Source organism: Salmo trutta, chromosome 23 (genome assembly GCF_901001165.1).
Source record: "Salmo trutta chromosome 23, fSalTru1.1, whole genome shotgun sequence".
Classification (NCBI taxonomy): Eukaryota; Metazoa; Chordata; class Actinopteri; order Salmoniformes; family Salmonidae; genus Salmo; species Salmo trutta.
Genome location: NC_042979.1, coordinates 20,140,935 through 20,159,758, shown reverse-complemented (window position 1 = coordinate 20,159,758; position 18,824 = coordinate 20,140,935). Strand labels below are relative to the sequence as shown.

Sequence of the window (18,824 nt, the reverse complement as noted above, 5' to 3'; positions counted from 1 at the left end):
AGTGGGTTAAGGAGGTGATTTCATCTCTGCCTCTGGAGAAGGTTAGGTACACTCCCGACAAAAATTTGACTTAACCTGGTCCCCATTAATACAATACGTGGAGAGCCTGTCTTTTACTTAGTGTAACTTGCATAGTTTGGTAAGCAGTCATGTCTGTTCTAGTGACCATTTGAGCAGATAATAACTTTAATTATCATTGTTTTTGTTTCTATTACTGTTTGTTTCTGTTTTTATTTCCTATTTAACTTACTTTTATAGATGCCTTGGTGGGTGGGTGGTTGGGAGGGAGAGAGCTGGATGGATGGATGGGAGAATGAGGGGTTGGGGTTGTACTGTTTTTGTTGTTATATCTGAAAATCTATAAATACATAAAAAAAATTATAAAAAGAAACAGTGGCGCTACAGTAACAGACAAATTCAACTTATCGACTGGATATAAAACTTCATGTTACAGGGTTGGAAGGCAGCCATTCTCAGATCTGCTGGAATGGAAAGATTAAAGAAAATCAGAAAACTGAAGATGATGGTGAAAACGATCATGTGGTTTTTGTCCAAAGGCCGCCTAGAACCCCAAGGCATTCTTGAGAATGTTAGTGGTTATTGCCGTTTTACTTCATGATCATTAACACTGCAGTTCTGCTGGCTCAGATAGGTCAATTTAGACCAGTAACATATTAAGTATCTGGACCAATTAGGTTGATCGTTACTTATACTTGAAATCTGTGGGCCAATGGGATGATCTCTTACTAATGAAGTGTTTTACCTGAGCCACAAGAAGGAACTTTTGGACATAGACAACAACACGTCACCATTTTCCCAGATACTTCCCATAGTGGAAGTGGAAGACGACGTTTGACACTGACGCCAAACAAACAGTGACACCAGATGTCGTGGGGGCACCAGAATCGCTGTGACAACTTAGACGTCTCCAAGCCTTTCCGAGCCTCACCTGGGTCCCAGCTCATCTTCGCTCCGCCAGACGAAATCTCCAAACTTCTCGTAGTGGGAGTTGTAGTGGTGCTGCACCCTGTAAAGCAGCGGAGGGGGAATCTCCATCAGAGTGTTGTAGGCCGTCTGCTGCTCCTTGCCGCTGGTGTAGCCGTTGTACAGGTTATACACCTTGTCTGCTATCTCTGGCACAGGAGGAGGTGGAAGAGGGGAGACGTTGTACAGGTTATACACCTTGTCTGCTATCTCTGGCACAGGAGGAGGTGGAAGAGGGGAGACGTTGAAGTCATTTGGAAGACACTCATTTGAAAGACACTCATTTGAAAAACACAGGTAAATGTGGGATAAGTATATCAAATGAAGGTGGGCAAGTCAACCCAAGATCACCATCACAAGTAAAACCTAGTTGCTGGTGATAACCCTGGTGCTAGAATAAAACGTGATATTGTATATTGGAGAGAGAAAGGAATGGATGCTGAGAGGGATGAATGGGGAGAGTGGGAAGGTGGTGAAGGAGGGGGAGGGTGGAAAGAGAGATATGGTGAGTAACCTGCTGTAGATTTCAAGGGCATCACAACAGGCTGTTTTAGAGAGGGGGAAGAGGGGTAGGAGAAAGAGGTGAGAATGGCAGGGGGAGGGGGGAAAGCATGAGGGAGAGATGGAATGAAGAAAAATAATGTGGTAAGGAGGGAGGAATGTGATAGGGAAAGAAAAGTGTCTGTGGGGGGGTTAAGAGAGAAGAGATTATGGGGAAAGGAGAATGTATAAAGGACGGATGGAAAGGTTCTGGGATGGACAGAGTGTAGGAAGAGAATATCAAGTATGAGAAGGGAGTATGAGGAGGAGTACCTTCTGCTCTGCTATCATCTACCATTGGACAAGAGGTCCGCACTGAGACGAAGCTAGACTCTGAACGACTCCCTCGACTGTCCACAGCATATAAAGTGAACCTGAGAGAGAGAGAGAGAGAGAGAGAGAGAGCGCAAGAGAGAGAGAGAGAGAATTAAGAAAATAAATAACACAATATAGAAGCTGACATATTTAATATGTCAACAACAATTAACAACCTTTCATATGCACTGTTACAGTATGAGGGAAATCAAAGGAACTCAAAAGAAACAGGCCTCTTTCGACAGAAAAAAATACCTATGTGGCTCCAGCCATTCCATCCCAACCTCCTTTCAAAGCAAGATACACCGAGTGTACCCGGCTCCTACACTTTGCACAGCGTTTTCATGAGCCACTGTTGACAGTAACAGAACTCCTTTTTGAAAATAGCCATAACTCAGAGCCAGGCCAGGACTTGAGACCCAGGAGTATGTAAAGGACTCAGGGGGATTCGATTACGTCTGTAAGTGATCCCTGCGTGGTACACGACAGACCAGCCAGTCGGCAGCAACGGCCATTACACCTAATAGCGCCTTTAAATGGGACTCCCTCTTCCTCTAATGACGTAGTTCCTGCTCTCCACAAATGTAAAACAGATTAAGGCCTCAGTTCCCCTGGACCTCCAAGTGGCCGTGGCTAGTACTGTACACAGTAGCGAGGTGGAAAGACATCCATGTTGCTCCCTGATGATCATGGGGTGCTAATAGATCATTGGAGAGATGGTTTCCTGTGAAGTACTGTACTGTAGGTCGTCCAGTCTTTCTCATAGAAGTAGCTTTTATTGAGATGATGGCTGTGTATGAGACATGAAATGCTCCAGAACTACCAACATGCATGTAGATAATGTGCATGTAACACAAAGGCTGTTGGGTAATCTACAGACAGAGCTGATTGAACACTCCCAAAGTAACCATACCTTAACGGTCCTTTGGCATGGATATGGTCAAACGGTAATTGTTGTTCTTAGTATTCTATTTTTAGGGTTTATACTGTAAGTTGAAATGGTGACTCAGTGCTAGACGTGTGTTGGGGGAGATAAAAAGCAGTATAAAAAGCAGTATTCTGCGACCAAATGATTGTTTTTTAATACATCTGTGAATCATCGAATATGACCATTATCTAAACTGCAAAACCGCTGGGAATAGGATGGTTTGTCCAGAAGAATACATACAGTGCCTTCGGAAAGTATCAGACCCCTTGACTTTTTCCCCATTTTGTTACGTTACAGCCTTATTCTAAAATGGATTAAATCATTTTTTACACCATCAATCTACACACAATACCCCATAATGACAAAGCAAAAACATTTTTTTTTTTTTTTTTACAAATGTTTAAAAAAAAAGAATAATGAAATATCACATTTACATAAGTATTCAGACCCTTTACTCAGTACTTTGTTGGAGTACCTTTGGCTGCGATTACAGACCCGATTCGTCTTGGGTATGAAGCTACAAGCTTGGCACACCTGTATTTGGGGAGTTTCTCCCATTCTTCTTTGCAGATCCTCTCAAGCTCTGTCAGGTTGGATAGGGAGCGTCACTGCACAGCTATTTTTAGGTCTCTCCAGAGATGTTCGATCAGGTTCAAGTCCTGGCTCTGGCTGGGCCTCTGGCTGTGTACTTAGGGTCATTGTCCTGTTGGAAGGTGAACCTCCGCCCCAGTCTGAGGTCCTGAGCACTCTGTACTTTGCTCAGTTCATATTTCCCTTGATCCTGACTAGTCTTCCAGTCCCTGCCACTGAAAAACATCCCCACAGCATGATGCTGCCACCCCCATGCTTCACCATAGGGATGGTACCAGGTTTCCTCCAGACTTGACTCTTGGCATTCAAGCCAAAGAGTTCAATCTTGGTTTCATTAGACCAGAGAATCTTGTTTCTCATGGTCTGAGAGTCCTTTAGGTGCCTTGTAGGTGCCTATGTGGCTTTTACGGGCTGTCATGTGCCTCCGGCCAATCTACCATAAAGGCCTGATTTGTGGAGTGATGCAGAGATGGTTTTCCTTCTGGAAGGTTCTCCCATCTCCACAGAGGAACTCTGGAGCTCTGTCAGAGTGACCATTGGGTTCTGTGCCTCGACACAATCCTGTCGTCTCGGAGCTCTACGGACAATTCCTTTGACCCCATGGCTTGGTTTATGCTCTGACATGCCTTTCCAAATCATGTCCAATTCATTGAATTGACCACAGGTGGACTCAAGGATGATCAATGGAAACAGGATGCTCCTGAGCTCCATTTCGAGTCTCATAGCAAAGGGTCTGAATACTTGTAAATGTAAATAAGGTATGTGTTTTTTATTTGTAATAAATTTGCAAACATTTCTAAAAACCTGCATTCACTTTGCCATTATGGGGTATTGTGTGTAGATTGATGAGGAAAAAAAATATTTAATCCATTATAGAATAAGGTTGTAACGTAACAAAACGTGGAAAAAGGTAAGGGGTCTGAATACTTTTCGAATGCACTAAGTGAAAATGAATATTGTTCATGACTGAACATGCAAAACGACAAATATCAAATAGGAGGCAGAATTTATTTTTCTGTTTCACAAAGCTATTTCACTGGCAGAGTCCATTTTAAAAAACGATGCCTTTTGTTTGAAGAGTCTGTGTTTTAATACCACCAACTGATTGTTTTGTTTGTAATATGGCCTGTTTTGACATTGTTCGCATAGTTTGTCCGATCTTGTTATTCATCAAGAGAAATGTGTGGTATATTGGTATTCTCCAAGAACCTCACAAAAGACAAGGGGCCAGAGTCTGTCCGAAGTTCGCTGTAGACTCTCTGCCCAGCAAAACAACGGCACATATAACAATCACATTGTTTAAATTATGTGGTCACATCACTGGCCAGTAAATGGAGGGGGGCAGGGTGTATTTATCAGGCAATTAGTAGAGTTTAGTTTAGGATCCCGGACGCAGCTTGCCAGCTTGTTGCTGTTTTTGGTTGTTTAAGTGGTTGGCATCGAAGACAGGTACTTTTCTCCGCAGCCTAATCACAGTCCTATTATGTATAGTGAAAGGAGATTACCACAGAAACTTTCTCTAGCCTTTGTGTTTTTTTTATGCGAAGACAACCACAAAAGGTATTTTGGCTGCTTTCTTCCCCTGCAGTTCTGTTAACACTACGGTCAGACATACAAGGCCTGTTGATCAGACTCCTATCCAAAATGTCCAATCAGAAGCGCAAGTAGGGTCTGGATAAACGGGCCTGTCACCCACAGCGCAGTGCAGCGGGGGGCTGAGTGGAGTCTGAGGTGGCTAGCTTCACCACTGGCATCGATAACTGGGAGAACAAAGCGAGCGCCGTGGTCTGCCTGCCACAAGAATGTCAAAACAGAGGGTAACATACTGGCAACATATACCCAACCCCCTACACACCCGCTCTCTCTTGCTCTCTGTCCATTCATCTCTCACACTCTATCTGTCTTGCCTCTCTCTGATTCCCTTTGTCTTTTCCACCCGTTCTATCCCTCGCTCCACTCAGAAGCTGGATGTTTGTAGTGCATGGTTTTGTCCCCGTGCCATCATTTTGAAGGCTCAACAAAAACCATATTTGTTTGAATTAGCAATGCCACCATAAAGTACCGGTTGTCCTCTAATTTAATGAGACAGGAGGGGGTAGAGAGAAGAGAGAAAGTAAGAGAGAGAGGGATAGAGAAAAAAAGAGAGGAGACAGAAAAAGAGAGGTAAGGGGTAAGAGAGAATGAGAGAGGTAGAGAGAGAGAGAGAGCTCTACCTCACTTGCTTTGGCAATGTTAACATATGTTTCCCATGCCAATAAAGCCCCTTGAATTGAATTGAATTGAGAGAGGGGGGGGAGTGGGGAAGAGAGAAAGAAAGAGAGCAATTATGGCAGTATTTCTGGCATACTAGGCAGAGAAGAAGCCAGGCAGCCTAGGGATTCCTGGTTGATGACATCAGACGTTGGTCCGAGATCAATTGAGCTGGTCCACAAATCAATCAATTGCACCGGGAGAATATAATTCAAAACTCATTTACATCTTCGATTTAGTTTCTCAGGTCAGGTCTGTAAGAAAGGACTTACCGCACTTACAATGTAATATCCTTTCTCTACAACGTGTTTTATCAATTACAGGTTAGCTTTACATACTGACTGCTGGCACCTGCACATATTACTGGAGGTTTGAGCAGAAATATGATCATACTACAGTAGCAGTGGCTGCATTTTCTATCTATATCTAAACTAAAGCTCAGAGTCTACACATGTTGTGATTGGGTGATTTTAAGTGACTAACATGAAAGCACCCAATACATGACATGCCTGGGAACAAGGGGAAATTGTAAAGATGTAATTTGCACTAATAAATAAGCCTTGTTTTGGTGTTTTATCTCTCTAAGTCCTGCCATAAAACAGATTGCTCATTCAGGTTTTCGGTACAAGCATATTGTTTGGGTTTGACATGAGATACTACACTTAATAAAGCCCCCATGTTAATAAAAACAAAGAAAGAACACATCGTACTTGTTGGGTAGACCAGATTGTCTTTTCACAGACTAATGAGGAGTTACTTGTGTGGTCTTCAAGTTTTCACATCTTACATCAGACATTATTAGCATGATGAAAGACAGACACAATTTGGTCTTAGTTGTTGCAAGGTTTGCTGGCAAATTATACTTTTTTTGTCTTCACCATTTCTTTGTCTTTGCAATTTCGGCAGCTCCTGGTTATACCAATACAACTATATCACAACTATTTTGTTTATATTACCAATTGGACACCAACACATAGCTCATTATGGTAGGATTGGCTGTGTGTTGGAATTACACTACATAGCCAAAAGTATGTGGACATCTGCTCAGCAAACATCTCATTCCAAAATCATGGGCATTAATATGGAGTTGGACCCATCTTTGCTGCTATAACAGCCTCCACTCTTTTTGGGAAAGTTTCCACTAGATGTTGGAAAATTGCCAAAGAGCATTAGTGAGGTTGGGCACTGATGTTGGGTGATTAGGCCTGGTTCGGAGTCGGCGTTCCAATTCATCCCAAAGGTGTTCGATGGGGTTGAGGTCAGGGCTCTGTGCAGGAAAATCAAGGTCTTCCACACCAATCTCAACAAACCATTTCTGTATGTACCTAGCTTTGTGCTGAAACAGGAAATAGCCTTCACCAAACTGTTGCCACAAGTTGGAAGCACAGGATCGTCTAGAATGTCGTAGCATTCAGATTTCCCTTCACTGGAACTAAGGGGCCTAGCCCAAACCATGAAAAACAGCCCCTTATTCCTTCTCCACCAAACTTTACAGTTGGCACTATGCATTTTGGCAGGTAGCGTTTGCTTGGCATCCACAAAGCCCAGATTCGTCCGTCGGACTGCCAGATGGTGAAGCGTGATTGATCACTCCAGAGAATGCGTTTCCAATGCTTGTGTTGACGTTGCTTCCAGAGGCAGTTTGGAACTCGGTAGTGAGTGTTGCAACTGAGGACAGATGATTTTCACGGGCTTCAGCACTCAGCGATCCCGTTCTGTGAGATGTTTTCTCTGATACCGCACGGCAAGCTTCTACCCCCAAGCCATTAGACTGCTGAACAATTCATAAAAATCATCACCGGACAATTTACATTGACACCCCCCACCCCCACCCCCCCGAACACTGCTGCTACTCGCTGTTTGTTTGTTACCTATGCATAGTCACTTCGCCCCCACCTACATGTACAGATTACCTCAACTAGCCTGTACCCCTGCACACTGACTCGGTATTGGTGCTCCCTGTATATAGCCTCGTTATTATTATTCTTATTGTGTTACTTTTATTTTAGCCTACTTGGTAAATATTTTCTTCTTCTTGAACTGCACTGTTGGTTAAGGGCTTGTAAGTAAGCATTTCACTGTAAAGTCTACACTTGTTGTGTTCGGCGCATGTGGCAAATAAAGTTGATTTGATTTGATATGTGTGGCCTACCACTTCACAATAACAGAACTTACAGTTGACCGGGGCGGCTCTACCAGGGCAGAAATTTGACCAACTGACTTGTTGGAAAGGTGGGATCCTATGGCGGTGTCACATTGAAAGTCACTGAGCTCTTCAGCATGGGACATTCTACTGCCAATGTTTGTCTATTGAGATTGCATGGTGCTCGATTTTATAAACCTGTCAGCAACAGGTGTGTCTGAAATAGCCGAATAAACTAATTTGAAGGGCTGTCCACATACTTTTGGCCATGTAGTGTATCATGCAGGTTCTTTGTTTAAAGAAAGAAAGCTTTCACTAGCTGTTCAAAAAGCCTTCGTCGGTCGTACTCTGCCACAGGTTGTTATGGCGCCCGCGTGGAAGACATATTTGTTGTTCTTCTGAGGGATAGTTGGCAGCGTGTTTTAGAGTGGAGCTGGATCCTGAGTATACAGTATAAAGACAACACCTCATAAGTCTCCAGCCGGGTTGGGTCACATCAGGTTTATCATGTTATGCTGTGTCATTTTCTGTGATTTACACTTGCCTCTAAAGACTTCTATTTTAGGGCTCTGAACTGCTGCTCTGGCCTGAGAGTACCATCCAAATCACTGGGAGGCAGGTGCTGAACCTTGCCCTATTTACTGCAGTAAAGGAAGAGAAGTAAAAGAACCAACCAATGGATCCAACCAATGGATCTAGTGCACTGGAGCCTTTATTTTATTGAACCTTTGTTCAACCAAATGAATCTCGTTGAGATAAAAATCTATTTCTCAAGAGAGACCTGGACCAAGACAGCAGCATCAACACAACAGCTTCAGACAAACAGACACATGACATCAACATAAAAAGCACATGATATATCAATCAATATAAAAAGCAGCATTTCAGTAAAGAACATATACACGACACAAGTCAGAAAACAATACTTCAAAAGACAGTTATGCAGGTCGAATAGGTCATATGAAACAGATATAATGACTGGTATCACTGTGAATGGTTTCTGTTTGTGAGGGTGATGGTAGAAACATTGAGGATAACTTTTACCATGGCTTGAAATTGTACCAATAAAACCTAGAGATGATAATGTAAGAGGATATGATGCCATGAAGGGCAAATATGATGTGAAATGCTAGACTCACTGGTATTGCTGAATCGCCAGATCGACTTTTACTACATTCACTTAAAGCAATAGCTTTTAAGGATATGGTGAAGGTATAAAGTTATCACCCATGATAGAGGTGCTAGGGATTTACTTTCTGCCATATTGCCTGTTTGTCCTGCTATTTGTCTCGGTTCTGTGTCAGCATGTCTGGGATGAGGGAGATATTTATGGGGGAGGTAGATATGAATGCAAAATTGTTATATAGTTTAGTGCTTGCAATAACTACTAAGTACTGGTATGTAGAGCCTCATGATACCACATAAGTCATCAACCATAAATCATAAACTCATTACTCTACTAACTCTGAACTTACTCCACTCCATTCAGCTACAGTCAAATTGTAACAATCCAATACTAATTTGGACCTATTTTAGGATGAAGTGTCATGTGAAAAAGTGAGATGTATCATGTCCATATTGTCACACTGTAACAAGAAAGGCTGCTTCCGGACTACTCCTCAGACTCTGTCGGCAACATTTCCAAGGGAAAGAATTGACATGTTCCTTACAGCCCTGCATGTATGACAGTGGACTCCCCAGCTGAACATCCTACTCAATACAGTGGAGAGGGAGAGAGACAGAGACAGAGAGACAGAGAGACAGAGAAAGAGAGAGACAGAGAGACAGAGAGAGAGAGAGAGAGAGAGAGAGAGAGAGCACCAAGCCAAGCTATGCCAGGGCCTGAAAGGAAACATTAAGGCCTGACAACCTTGGAGTACATCAAATGTAAACCAAACTACCGGCGGCCCGGAAACCTTATCTAGCCCGTCAATTAGGAGAAGCCCAGTTGGCCGCACCGAGGTGTGCCCACAGACGTAATGCCGACGTAAATGGGGCTCTTATCTGGGAGTAACGAAACTGGAGGGGGTGTCTTGACACAGATAACACAGCTACAGAGTGGTACTCTCCCTATCTCTTTTGCTGTCTCTGTCTCGCTCTCTCCGTAAATTCAGCACGGGGGAAGCAGAAGCTTCCAAGTACATTCTCTCTCCCTCTCTTTCTCGGTTGGCTTGACCTCCAAGTTGCGCAAGCCAGATGGTGGGAAAGAAGGAAGTTGCAACCGGTTGCAAGGTAATCTCCTACTACCTGAATCTTGAATAAATCAACCCTCTCAATATACCCTCACTATCACGCTGTTATGATTTCTACTGTTGGCTTCTGGGTAGCGCTGCCCCCAGCAGTACTCCCCGATTCCTTTGTTTAACATAAGCACCAACGACCTATCTGTATCATGCACAGCTGCAGGGGCCCGCTTCCCAAAACAAACAAGTGGAAAACAGTGAGCCAGAACCACAAACATAAAACACCACACAACAGTTGGGAGCGCTCAGAGGAGAGGAACACGGTGTGATGATTGGAGTGTCCCCTCTTCAATTTCATCTGGGGCCTGTTTGGTTTCGGAGCATGCCTTGCCCATCTAACTTGATTTGATTTGAAAAAAATATCCAAAAAAATAACTTGATTTCAAGATCGGGAGACAAGAGGAAGAGGGCTCAGGGAAGTGATACCCAAGTAGAACAAAGTGCTTCTATCAAATGCACATCACAGCGACGGCCTTTGGGAAGGCAGGCTGCAGACCCTGGGCCCTCTGAAGATGAATGTATTGTCGCTGGGAGATCTCCTCCGAACAGCGCAACGTAAACGTCTCCAACTGTGATGATGTATGGATTAATAAAGGCACACTAAGTGAACGACGGGCCTGCCGGGGCCACAGACACACAGAACCATTATAGTGTCTGTTGGCAGCAGGGCAGCTTATGGAACATTCACACAAGTGCCTCCATGTGGACTCAGCTGGTTTCATTTCATTTCTCCACTTTTCCCCTAATAGGCTTTTCTTTTTACTCCATCTTGATACTCACACAAGACAAGGACTAAACTAAGTGAATCTTCTGTGCAAAATGAAACACCTGCAAAGTTGACTAACAGCTGTCCCTGGTATACTCTAGTGTTCTCTGACAACCCTAATACAGGATGTGTGGTTGACTATACCCCTCACACATGCTGAGGGACTCAGGGCTGTACTTATGTCTGTCCATAGATTAAGGAGGGCTTCAACCGCGGAACATATTACTATGTATCAGTGGGTTGGGACGTGTGCATGCAACTAACTGACCTGCCACAGTGTGTGTGTCCTCCATGCATGTCCTCCCTGCTGCTCAATGTGTTATGGTTCTCAGTCTTTATGACTAATTGGATTAAGAGGGGTGGTCTGTTTGTCTGTTTGCTAACCGCCCCAGACTGTAATCACCAGACAGACCGACTGGTCAATGGCTCCAGTCTCCTCCAGTCTCTGTGTGACACAAACAGCACGTTGGTTGTGATGCTCGTTTTTCACTATGACCATGTTTTCTTCCATTGAAAAGGGCCTCATGACAAACGGAACAATAACGGAAACAATAACACCAGCATCCACCACTTCCACCCTGGTGAGACCAAAATATGTGCCGCCCGCCTAATTTGAGCCAGCTGTGTTCTGACTGGAGGGAATTAAAACATGGCCATAAACAAGTCCCATTGCCAATGGGAGTACAGATACTCAGGGAAAATATGTGGTGCTGGCTGGTGATATCACCCACATATTATGTGTTGTCATTCCTCTTTAGGAGAGATGCAAAAATGACAACAATGCCATTGGTTAAGAAGGAGGTTTTTTATGGTAATGGGAAATAGTGAACTCATAAAAGTTAGAAAGTCAGAAAATGATGAAGTCAATCGGGTTAGAACAATACCACAGGTGAGAAGGGTTGAATGTAGCGACAACTCAATGGACTTCTGTCGTGCAACATTTACCACAGAGTTAGCAGAAGTGAACAACAGAACAAAAACATCCGTCTTTTTTCCTATTCTATCCTTCATTTCTACTTGTTGTTTAGCCTACTTTAAATTTCACCCTTAGAATGGTGCAAAGCAATAGTAAATCGGGGCCCGTATTAATAAAGCATCTCAGAGTAGGAATGCTGATCTAGGATCAGTTCTGCCTTTTAAATCATAATGAAAAAGATTACATGGACATAGGGGACCTAGATCAGCACTCTGAGAGGCTTTATGAATATGGGCTCAGGTCCAAAGTGCTTTAGGTTAGGGGATCTTACTTGTAGAGGCTGTCGGGCTCCAGGCACTTGAAGACCAGCGAGTAGAGCACAGAGTGAGGATGGTCTCCGTTCCTCCGACCCGCCACCACACAGGACGAACCAAGACCTGAGAGCAGGTCGTCCACCAGACTTAACAACTCACCTAGAGGAGATGGAGGGAGGGAGGGAGGGGGAGAAAGAGAGAGAAAAGATGAACAGTATGTAAATTGTGCAGTGTGTGAATAGATTTAGAATGTGAGAAAGTGAGTGAATAGATGTATGGAGAGGAAGAGAAAGAGACAATCGCAGGGTTAATACACTTACTGTATGTTGATCTGATTGGAAGCCATTTCCTGCGCCTCTTAAATAAAGTGTCAAATATGCCACAAGTGTGTTGCTTTGTCTTAACATACATTCTCTATTGTTCTTCAGTGAGACGTTTTACGAAACAAACAAAAGCCAAGCTTGCCTTGGGTCACATGGTGCATGTCTCATCAGAAAATAGACAAGTGCAAAGAAAAGTCATGAATTCAGTTTTTAAGAGGGATATTCTTTCCAACATCGATCCTGCCACTTGACACTTAATTGTGTTCCAAGTCATTCTGAGTTTCACATCGGCTCAGCCCAGAGGGAAAGATTTCTGCAGCACGAACATTGAGGCAAAATGAAATCAGACTTGTTCTGGCAGCCAGCCCTACATGGTACATTATAGAACCGTAAGAAAACAGGACTTTGTTCCTTTATGGTCACATGATACTGTTCAATGATATCTCACTGAACACCTCTGTGTCTCACAAACACCAGTTCACAAGTTGTGAAGTATCTTTCATGTCAACTTACAGGAAAATAATGACACACTTGTTCATTCAGACATGCACCAAATCGTTTCCAGCGCTCAGAGGGGTGGTGGAAAAAAGAGAGAGTTGTCAAAACAGTTTAAAAGCAACAAAAAAAAAGGTGGGATTTCAAAGACGTAAAGGGGAGCTTCAGCTTATGTCATGTGGGCCAACTTATAAACACAGGGAATATGTCTGGAGGGCGGGGCACAGGGGGATGGTAAGGAGAGGAGGAAAGAAGTGAACGAATGAATGATTTGACATGTTCCCAGAAAGGGGCCTGTGTTTAAGAGGTTTCCCAAACACATTCCTACACTTGGGGTCTCCCTGTGCCAGGTTTACAAGGTTTTCTTTTTCTAAACATGCAATGCAAACTGGGCCTAGGCCTCTATTTATTCACGGGAGAAGAGCCAGAGACTATGTACAGATTAGGTTGTTTTTTGTTGGACCCAAATCCACTTTTGAGAACGATGCTGAAATTATTGGAATTTTCTTTGAATTTTGTTGATCCTCCACTAATATAATTTATGATTTACTTGAATGTTTATGTTACACTTGTGTAAATTCTCTCCCGGATTAATTCCAAAAGTTGTAAATTAAAGTGTATATATGAGCAGTCTTTGTACATTCATTGTAAATTAAGTCCAATTACAACATTTATTGTGGAGACCACCAACACACTCAGTAAACAATACATTGATGGTGGAGACCACCAGGACACTCAGTAAACAATACATTTATGGTGGAGACCACCAGCACACTCAGTAAACAATACATTTATGGTGGAGACCACCAGCACACTCAGTAAACAATACACTTATGGTGGAGACCACCAGGACACTCAGTAAACAATACATTTATGGTGGAGACCACCAGCACACTCAGTAAACAATACATTTACGGTGGAGACCACCAGCACACTCAGTAAACAATACACTTATGGTGGAGACCACCAGCACACTCAGTAAATAATACATTTATGGTGGAGACCACCAGCACACTCAGTAAACAATACACTTATGGTGGAGACCACCAGCACACTCAGTAAATAATACATTTATGGTGGAGACCACCAGCACACTCAGTAAATAATACATTTATGGTGGCGACCACCAGCACACTCAGTAAATAATACATTTATCGTGGAGACCACCAGCACATTCAGTAAACAATACATTTATGGTGGAGACCACCAGCACACTCAGTAAACAATACATTTATGGCGGAGACCACCAGCACACTCAGTAAACAATACATTTATGGCGGAGACCACCAGCACACTCAGTAAGCATTTCCAAATCCTTCTTTGAAAAATCAACATCAATCTAACCAAAAATGAAATAAGAGAGCAAGCACATCAACACTAGTTCACAAACGCTGTACTTACATATCACAGGCTTCGTCCATAAAGGCCAATATCTTGTTTTATAAGAACACTTGTGAAAAATAACACTTACAATATCACAAACGTCTCTAAACAGACAGTTATCGGCACACAGTAACTTACTGTCCAAAAACCATGTAAAAGTGTTCATACCGCTTGAACATTTTAAATGGAGGATGGGTATGTGAGGGAAGCCATATTGTCTTAGCAGAGCTGAGCAGTCCCTTCACACTGGGCAAAAACGTGTTGAATCAACGTTGTTTCCATGTCATTTCAACAAAAATGTAAATGTGATGACTGTATGATGACTTCATCAACTTTTAACTTTAATCTAATGACATGGTGAAATGTTTTGTTGACTTCACGTTGAATTCTTGTGAGTTGAACTGACGTCTGTGCCCAGTGGGTTTAATCCTGGGGTCAAGGCTGCAGCGTCTTCAGAGTGGTGGAGCGGGACTTGAGTCAACATGGTCCTTAAAATAATCAAAATAATAATACATTTAATTTGTATAGCACTTTTCAATACAGCGTTCTCAAAACTCGACATAGATACATATTATGATTCCACTGTTGTGCGGCCTTGCCCCACATACAACCAAGCTGCTGCTGTTGCTCACGATTTATAGAACAGATCTGCTCTTCCTTCACCATACTCCTCTCCTTTGATTCCTTTACATCTTTGTTTTTTTTTTCTTTTTTGTGCTTATTATTAGTTCGTCTCCACTGTTATCATAGGCCACCTGTTTTGGGTTAACCGTTAATTGCGATGTGATGACAAAGTGTCGTTGGGGGCTACCATAAACTGGAAGAACGACTTGGTGATGATGAATGGGATAGAATGTGTTTTCGAATGTATTTAGCCCAACTAGAATGTTTACTTTTTTATTTTGGTAAAAACATAATAATAATCAAACAGAAAGGCAGGCGTACGGATGCTTTTAAGTTTTACCTTTCCTCACACTTAGCATATTCCAAGGGCCAAGTATGCTAACACTCAAATAATTGGTGGAACAGTAAATTACCCCTTCCAGACTACTTGATCTTTTGCATAAACAATCCCTAATGATGTGTTTAAGATTGACTATTAACCTGATAGAGCTTGCCTCAGAATGCTTTTCAAGTCTGTTTTTCCCCGTTCAATGGCACAACTATGAGAGGAATGCCCCGGACAAGCCAGAAATCTGCTGCTTCATGCAGGCTAAAAGTAGAAAGAGAGCGCAAAAGGAAGGGTGAGGGGTGAGAGGGGGGAGGAGGGAGAGAGAGAGAAAAGTCCGACGTTTTATGTTTCTGGATGTGGTCTATGGAGGAATGATGTCTTTGTATGTTTTGATAATCAGAATAAATCAGGGGCTGATGCGTGACTTGGTGCAGTCTGGGTGCAACCACTTGTGGCTTTGTCGGAGGGGGGTATCTGTAATTAGCACATTATCGTGAGTCGCAAATGGCCAGAGACAAACAGCAAGGCTCACGCTCTCATCTCTCAGCCAGCCTGCCCACCCATGGCTGTCCTGTCCACTCACACAATACTGAAACCCTGCAGGGAGAAAGAGCTCACTGCACTGAGGCTAACTGCCACAAACACACACACACAGGCACAACCACACGTGCACAAACACAGGCAAGTAGGCATGTACACAAACACAAACACAAACACACACACACACACACACACACACACACACACACACACACACACACACCACACACACACACACACACACACACACACACACACACACACACACACACACACTGTCTGCATCTCACAGGAGCCTAAAGGCAAAGAGAAGGAGGGTAGAATAGAAGGGAAACGTAGACAGGTTGCTTCCCACCATCAGGGCTGTGTTTATGCATGGTTAGGTCAACCAACACAGTATTCAGATGTGTTCACATCAGCTGGTCGTGGCATACTCCACATACCAGATGGTAACATCGTCAGTTCTCTCTGAGGACTTTGCTCTCTAAGTGCTAGTCAAGACCAGAGGTCTATCTTTAGACTCTATCAGCAGACAGCAGAAACAGGAGGACAAGAGAAATAACAGAACAGCAGATATAGTTTTATGACACATTCAAAGTAACCTGACACCCTTCCTTCTTACTACTGGTAGTGAAACACCTCACCAGCTGCAGCCCCTTACCTAGCTTCACATTAAAATTGGCCCATTCAAAAATCCACCTCTCTATCCTCAGTGTTAGCCACTGCCCTGCCTTATGCCCAGCCTCAGCAATGTCCCTATATGCAGCCCCAGCACTGCACACACTGCACAACCCTATACCCAGCCCCAGCCCTAGACCCAGTTCGTAATCCTGCCTAAGACGCAGCCCAGCCTCTCACCCCAGCCTCTTTCTCTATAACCATCTCCAGCCCCCTTTCCTGTACACCCTTTCCCTTCCTGGTTGCTCTCTTGCCTGCCTGTGAGTAGCTAGCCTAGCGCTGGCAGAGGCCTCGTTTACCTTAGCTCACCCCTTTTAGGTAACACCTCAGCCCTGCCAAGCCTAGCTGTGAGCCCACTATATGAGAAAGTACACAGCGCAGCACGAGCACTCTCGCCCGCCTTCATTCATTCAGCGCTGCACAGAGAGGGAGAAGGAGGGATGAAGGAGCAGCGGAGGGGGGTGGGGCTGCCAGCACGGTTACGCACCGCTGCTGCTTTTTATTCCAGTCCTTTGGGGCTCCGTGATGGTGGCACGAAAAGTAGATAGAACCACGCCACACCGCACCGCAAGGGAGGGGGAACCTTGCTTTCCTGCGAGTACACATATCCCCACACACACACTGGCCCTTCTTTGGACACTGTGCTAACAAACCTCCAAATGAGCTTCAAAGCCATACAACTCTCCTTCCATAGCCTCCAACTGCCTTTAAATGCTGGTAAAACTAAGTGCATGCTCTTCAACCGATTGCTGCCTGCACCCTCCCGCCCGACTAGCATCACTACTCTGGACGGTTCTGACCTAGAATATGTGGACAACTACAAATACCTAGGTGTCGGGTTAGACAGTAAACTCTCCTTCCAGACTCACATTAAGCATCTCCAATCTCCAAAATTTAATCTAGAATCGGCTTCCTATTTCGCAACAAAGCCTCCTTCACTCATGCCGCCAAACATACCCTCGTAAAACTGACTATCCTACCGATCCTTGACTTCGGCGATGTCATTTACAAAATAGCCCCCAACACTCTACTCAGCAAACTGAATGTAGTCTATCACAGTGCCATCCATTTTATTACCAAAGCCCCATATACTACCCACCACCGAGACCTGTATGCTCTCGTTGGTTGGCCCTCACTACATATCCGCTGTCAATCCCACTGGCTACAGGTCATCTATAAGTCTTTGCTAGGTAAAGCCCCGCCTTATCTCAGCTCACTGGTCACCATAGCAACACCCACCTGTAGCAGGTGCTCCAGCAGGTATATCTCACTGGTCATCCCCAAAGCCAACACTTACTTTGGCTGCCTTTCCTTCCAGTTCTCTGCTGCCAATGACTGGAACAAATTGCAAAAATCTCTGAAGCTGGAGTCTTATATCTCCCTCTCTAACTTTAAGCATCAGCTGTCAGAGCAGCTTACTGATCACTGTACCTGTACACAGCCAATCTGTAAATAGCACACCCGACTACCTCATCCCCATATTACTTGCCCTTTTGCACCCCAGTATCTCTACTTGCACATCATCATCTGCACATCTATCACTCCAGTATTAATACTAAATTGTAATTATTTTCGCCTCTAGGGCCTATTTATTGCCTACCTCCCATCATTTGTACACACTGTACATTGATTTTTCTATTTTACTTTTCTTTTCTGTTATTGACTGTACATTTGTTTATGTGTCACTCTGGTTTTTTTTGTCGCACTGCTTTGCTTTATCTTGGCCAGGTTGCAGTTGTAAATGAGAACTTGTTCTCAACTGGCCTACCTGATTAAATAAAGGTGAAATAAATAAATAAAAACACACGCAGATGGATACACACTCACACGGAGATGGATACACACTCAAACGTAGATTGATATACACTCAAACGGAGATGGATACACACTCAAACGTAGATGGATATACACTCAAACGGAGATGGATACACACGTAGATGGGTACACACTCACACTGTGATAGGCGTCGTAAGGATTGGACCAAGGCGCAGCGGGTAAAGTGCTCATCTTCTTAATTTATTAGAAATAACATTTAAACAAAAGAAACAAACGACGAAACAGTCCCATATGGTACACAGACTATACAGGAAATAACTACCCACAAAAACAAGTGAAACAAACCTCAACTAAATATGGCCTCCAATTAGAGGCAACAACCAGCTTCCTCTAATTGGAGGTCCTAGCAAAAACCCAACATAGAAATAGAAAACTAGATTTAAACATAGAAATAGAAATATAGAACCTAAACCAAAAACACCAAAACACACAAAACAAACACCCCCTGCCACGCCCTGACCAAACTACAATGACAAATAACCCCTTTTACTGGTCAGGACGTGACACACACGCAGATGAATACACACTCAGTGGTTCTTTAAGGGCGTGTGTGTGGGTTACATATTTAGGTCAGGCATTACAGTATGTCTGGGTCACGGACACGGGTGTTATGTGGCCTGCCCGCTA

General features: G+C 43.6%; 1 protein-coding gene across 1 annotated transcript in view; it reads right to left on the bottom strand.

Annotated features, from left to right (window-relative positions):
• LOC115159542 (astrotactin-2) overlaps window positions 1-18,824 on the bottom strand; it is a 421,339-nt gene that overhangs the window by 13,328 nt on the left and 389,187 nt on the right. Inside the window, exons 20-22 of the mRNA XM_029709358.1 lie at window positions 12,008-12,149; window positions 1,798-1,898; window positions 950-1,133 (exon numbers count right to left, since the gene is read on the bottom strand). Coding sequence (XP_029565218.1) covers window positions 950-1,133; window positions 1,798-1,898; window positions 12,008-12,149 — 427 coding nt within the window. The remainder of the gene's footprint in view (window positions 1-949; window positions 1,134-1,797; window positions 1,899-12,007; window positions 12,150-18,824) is intronic.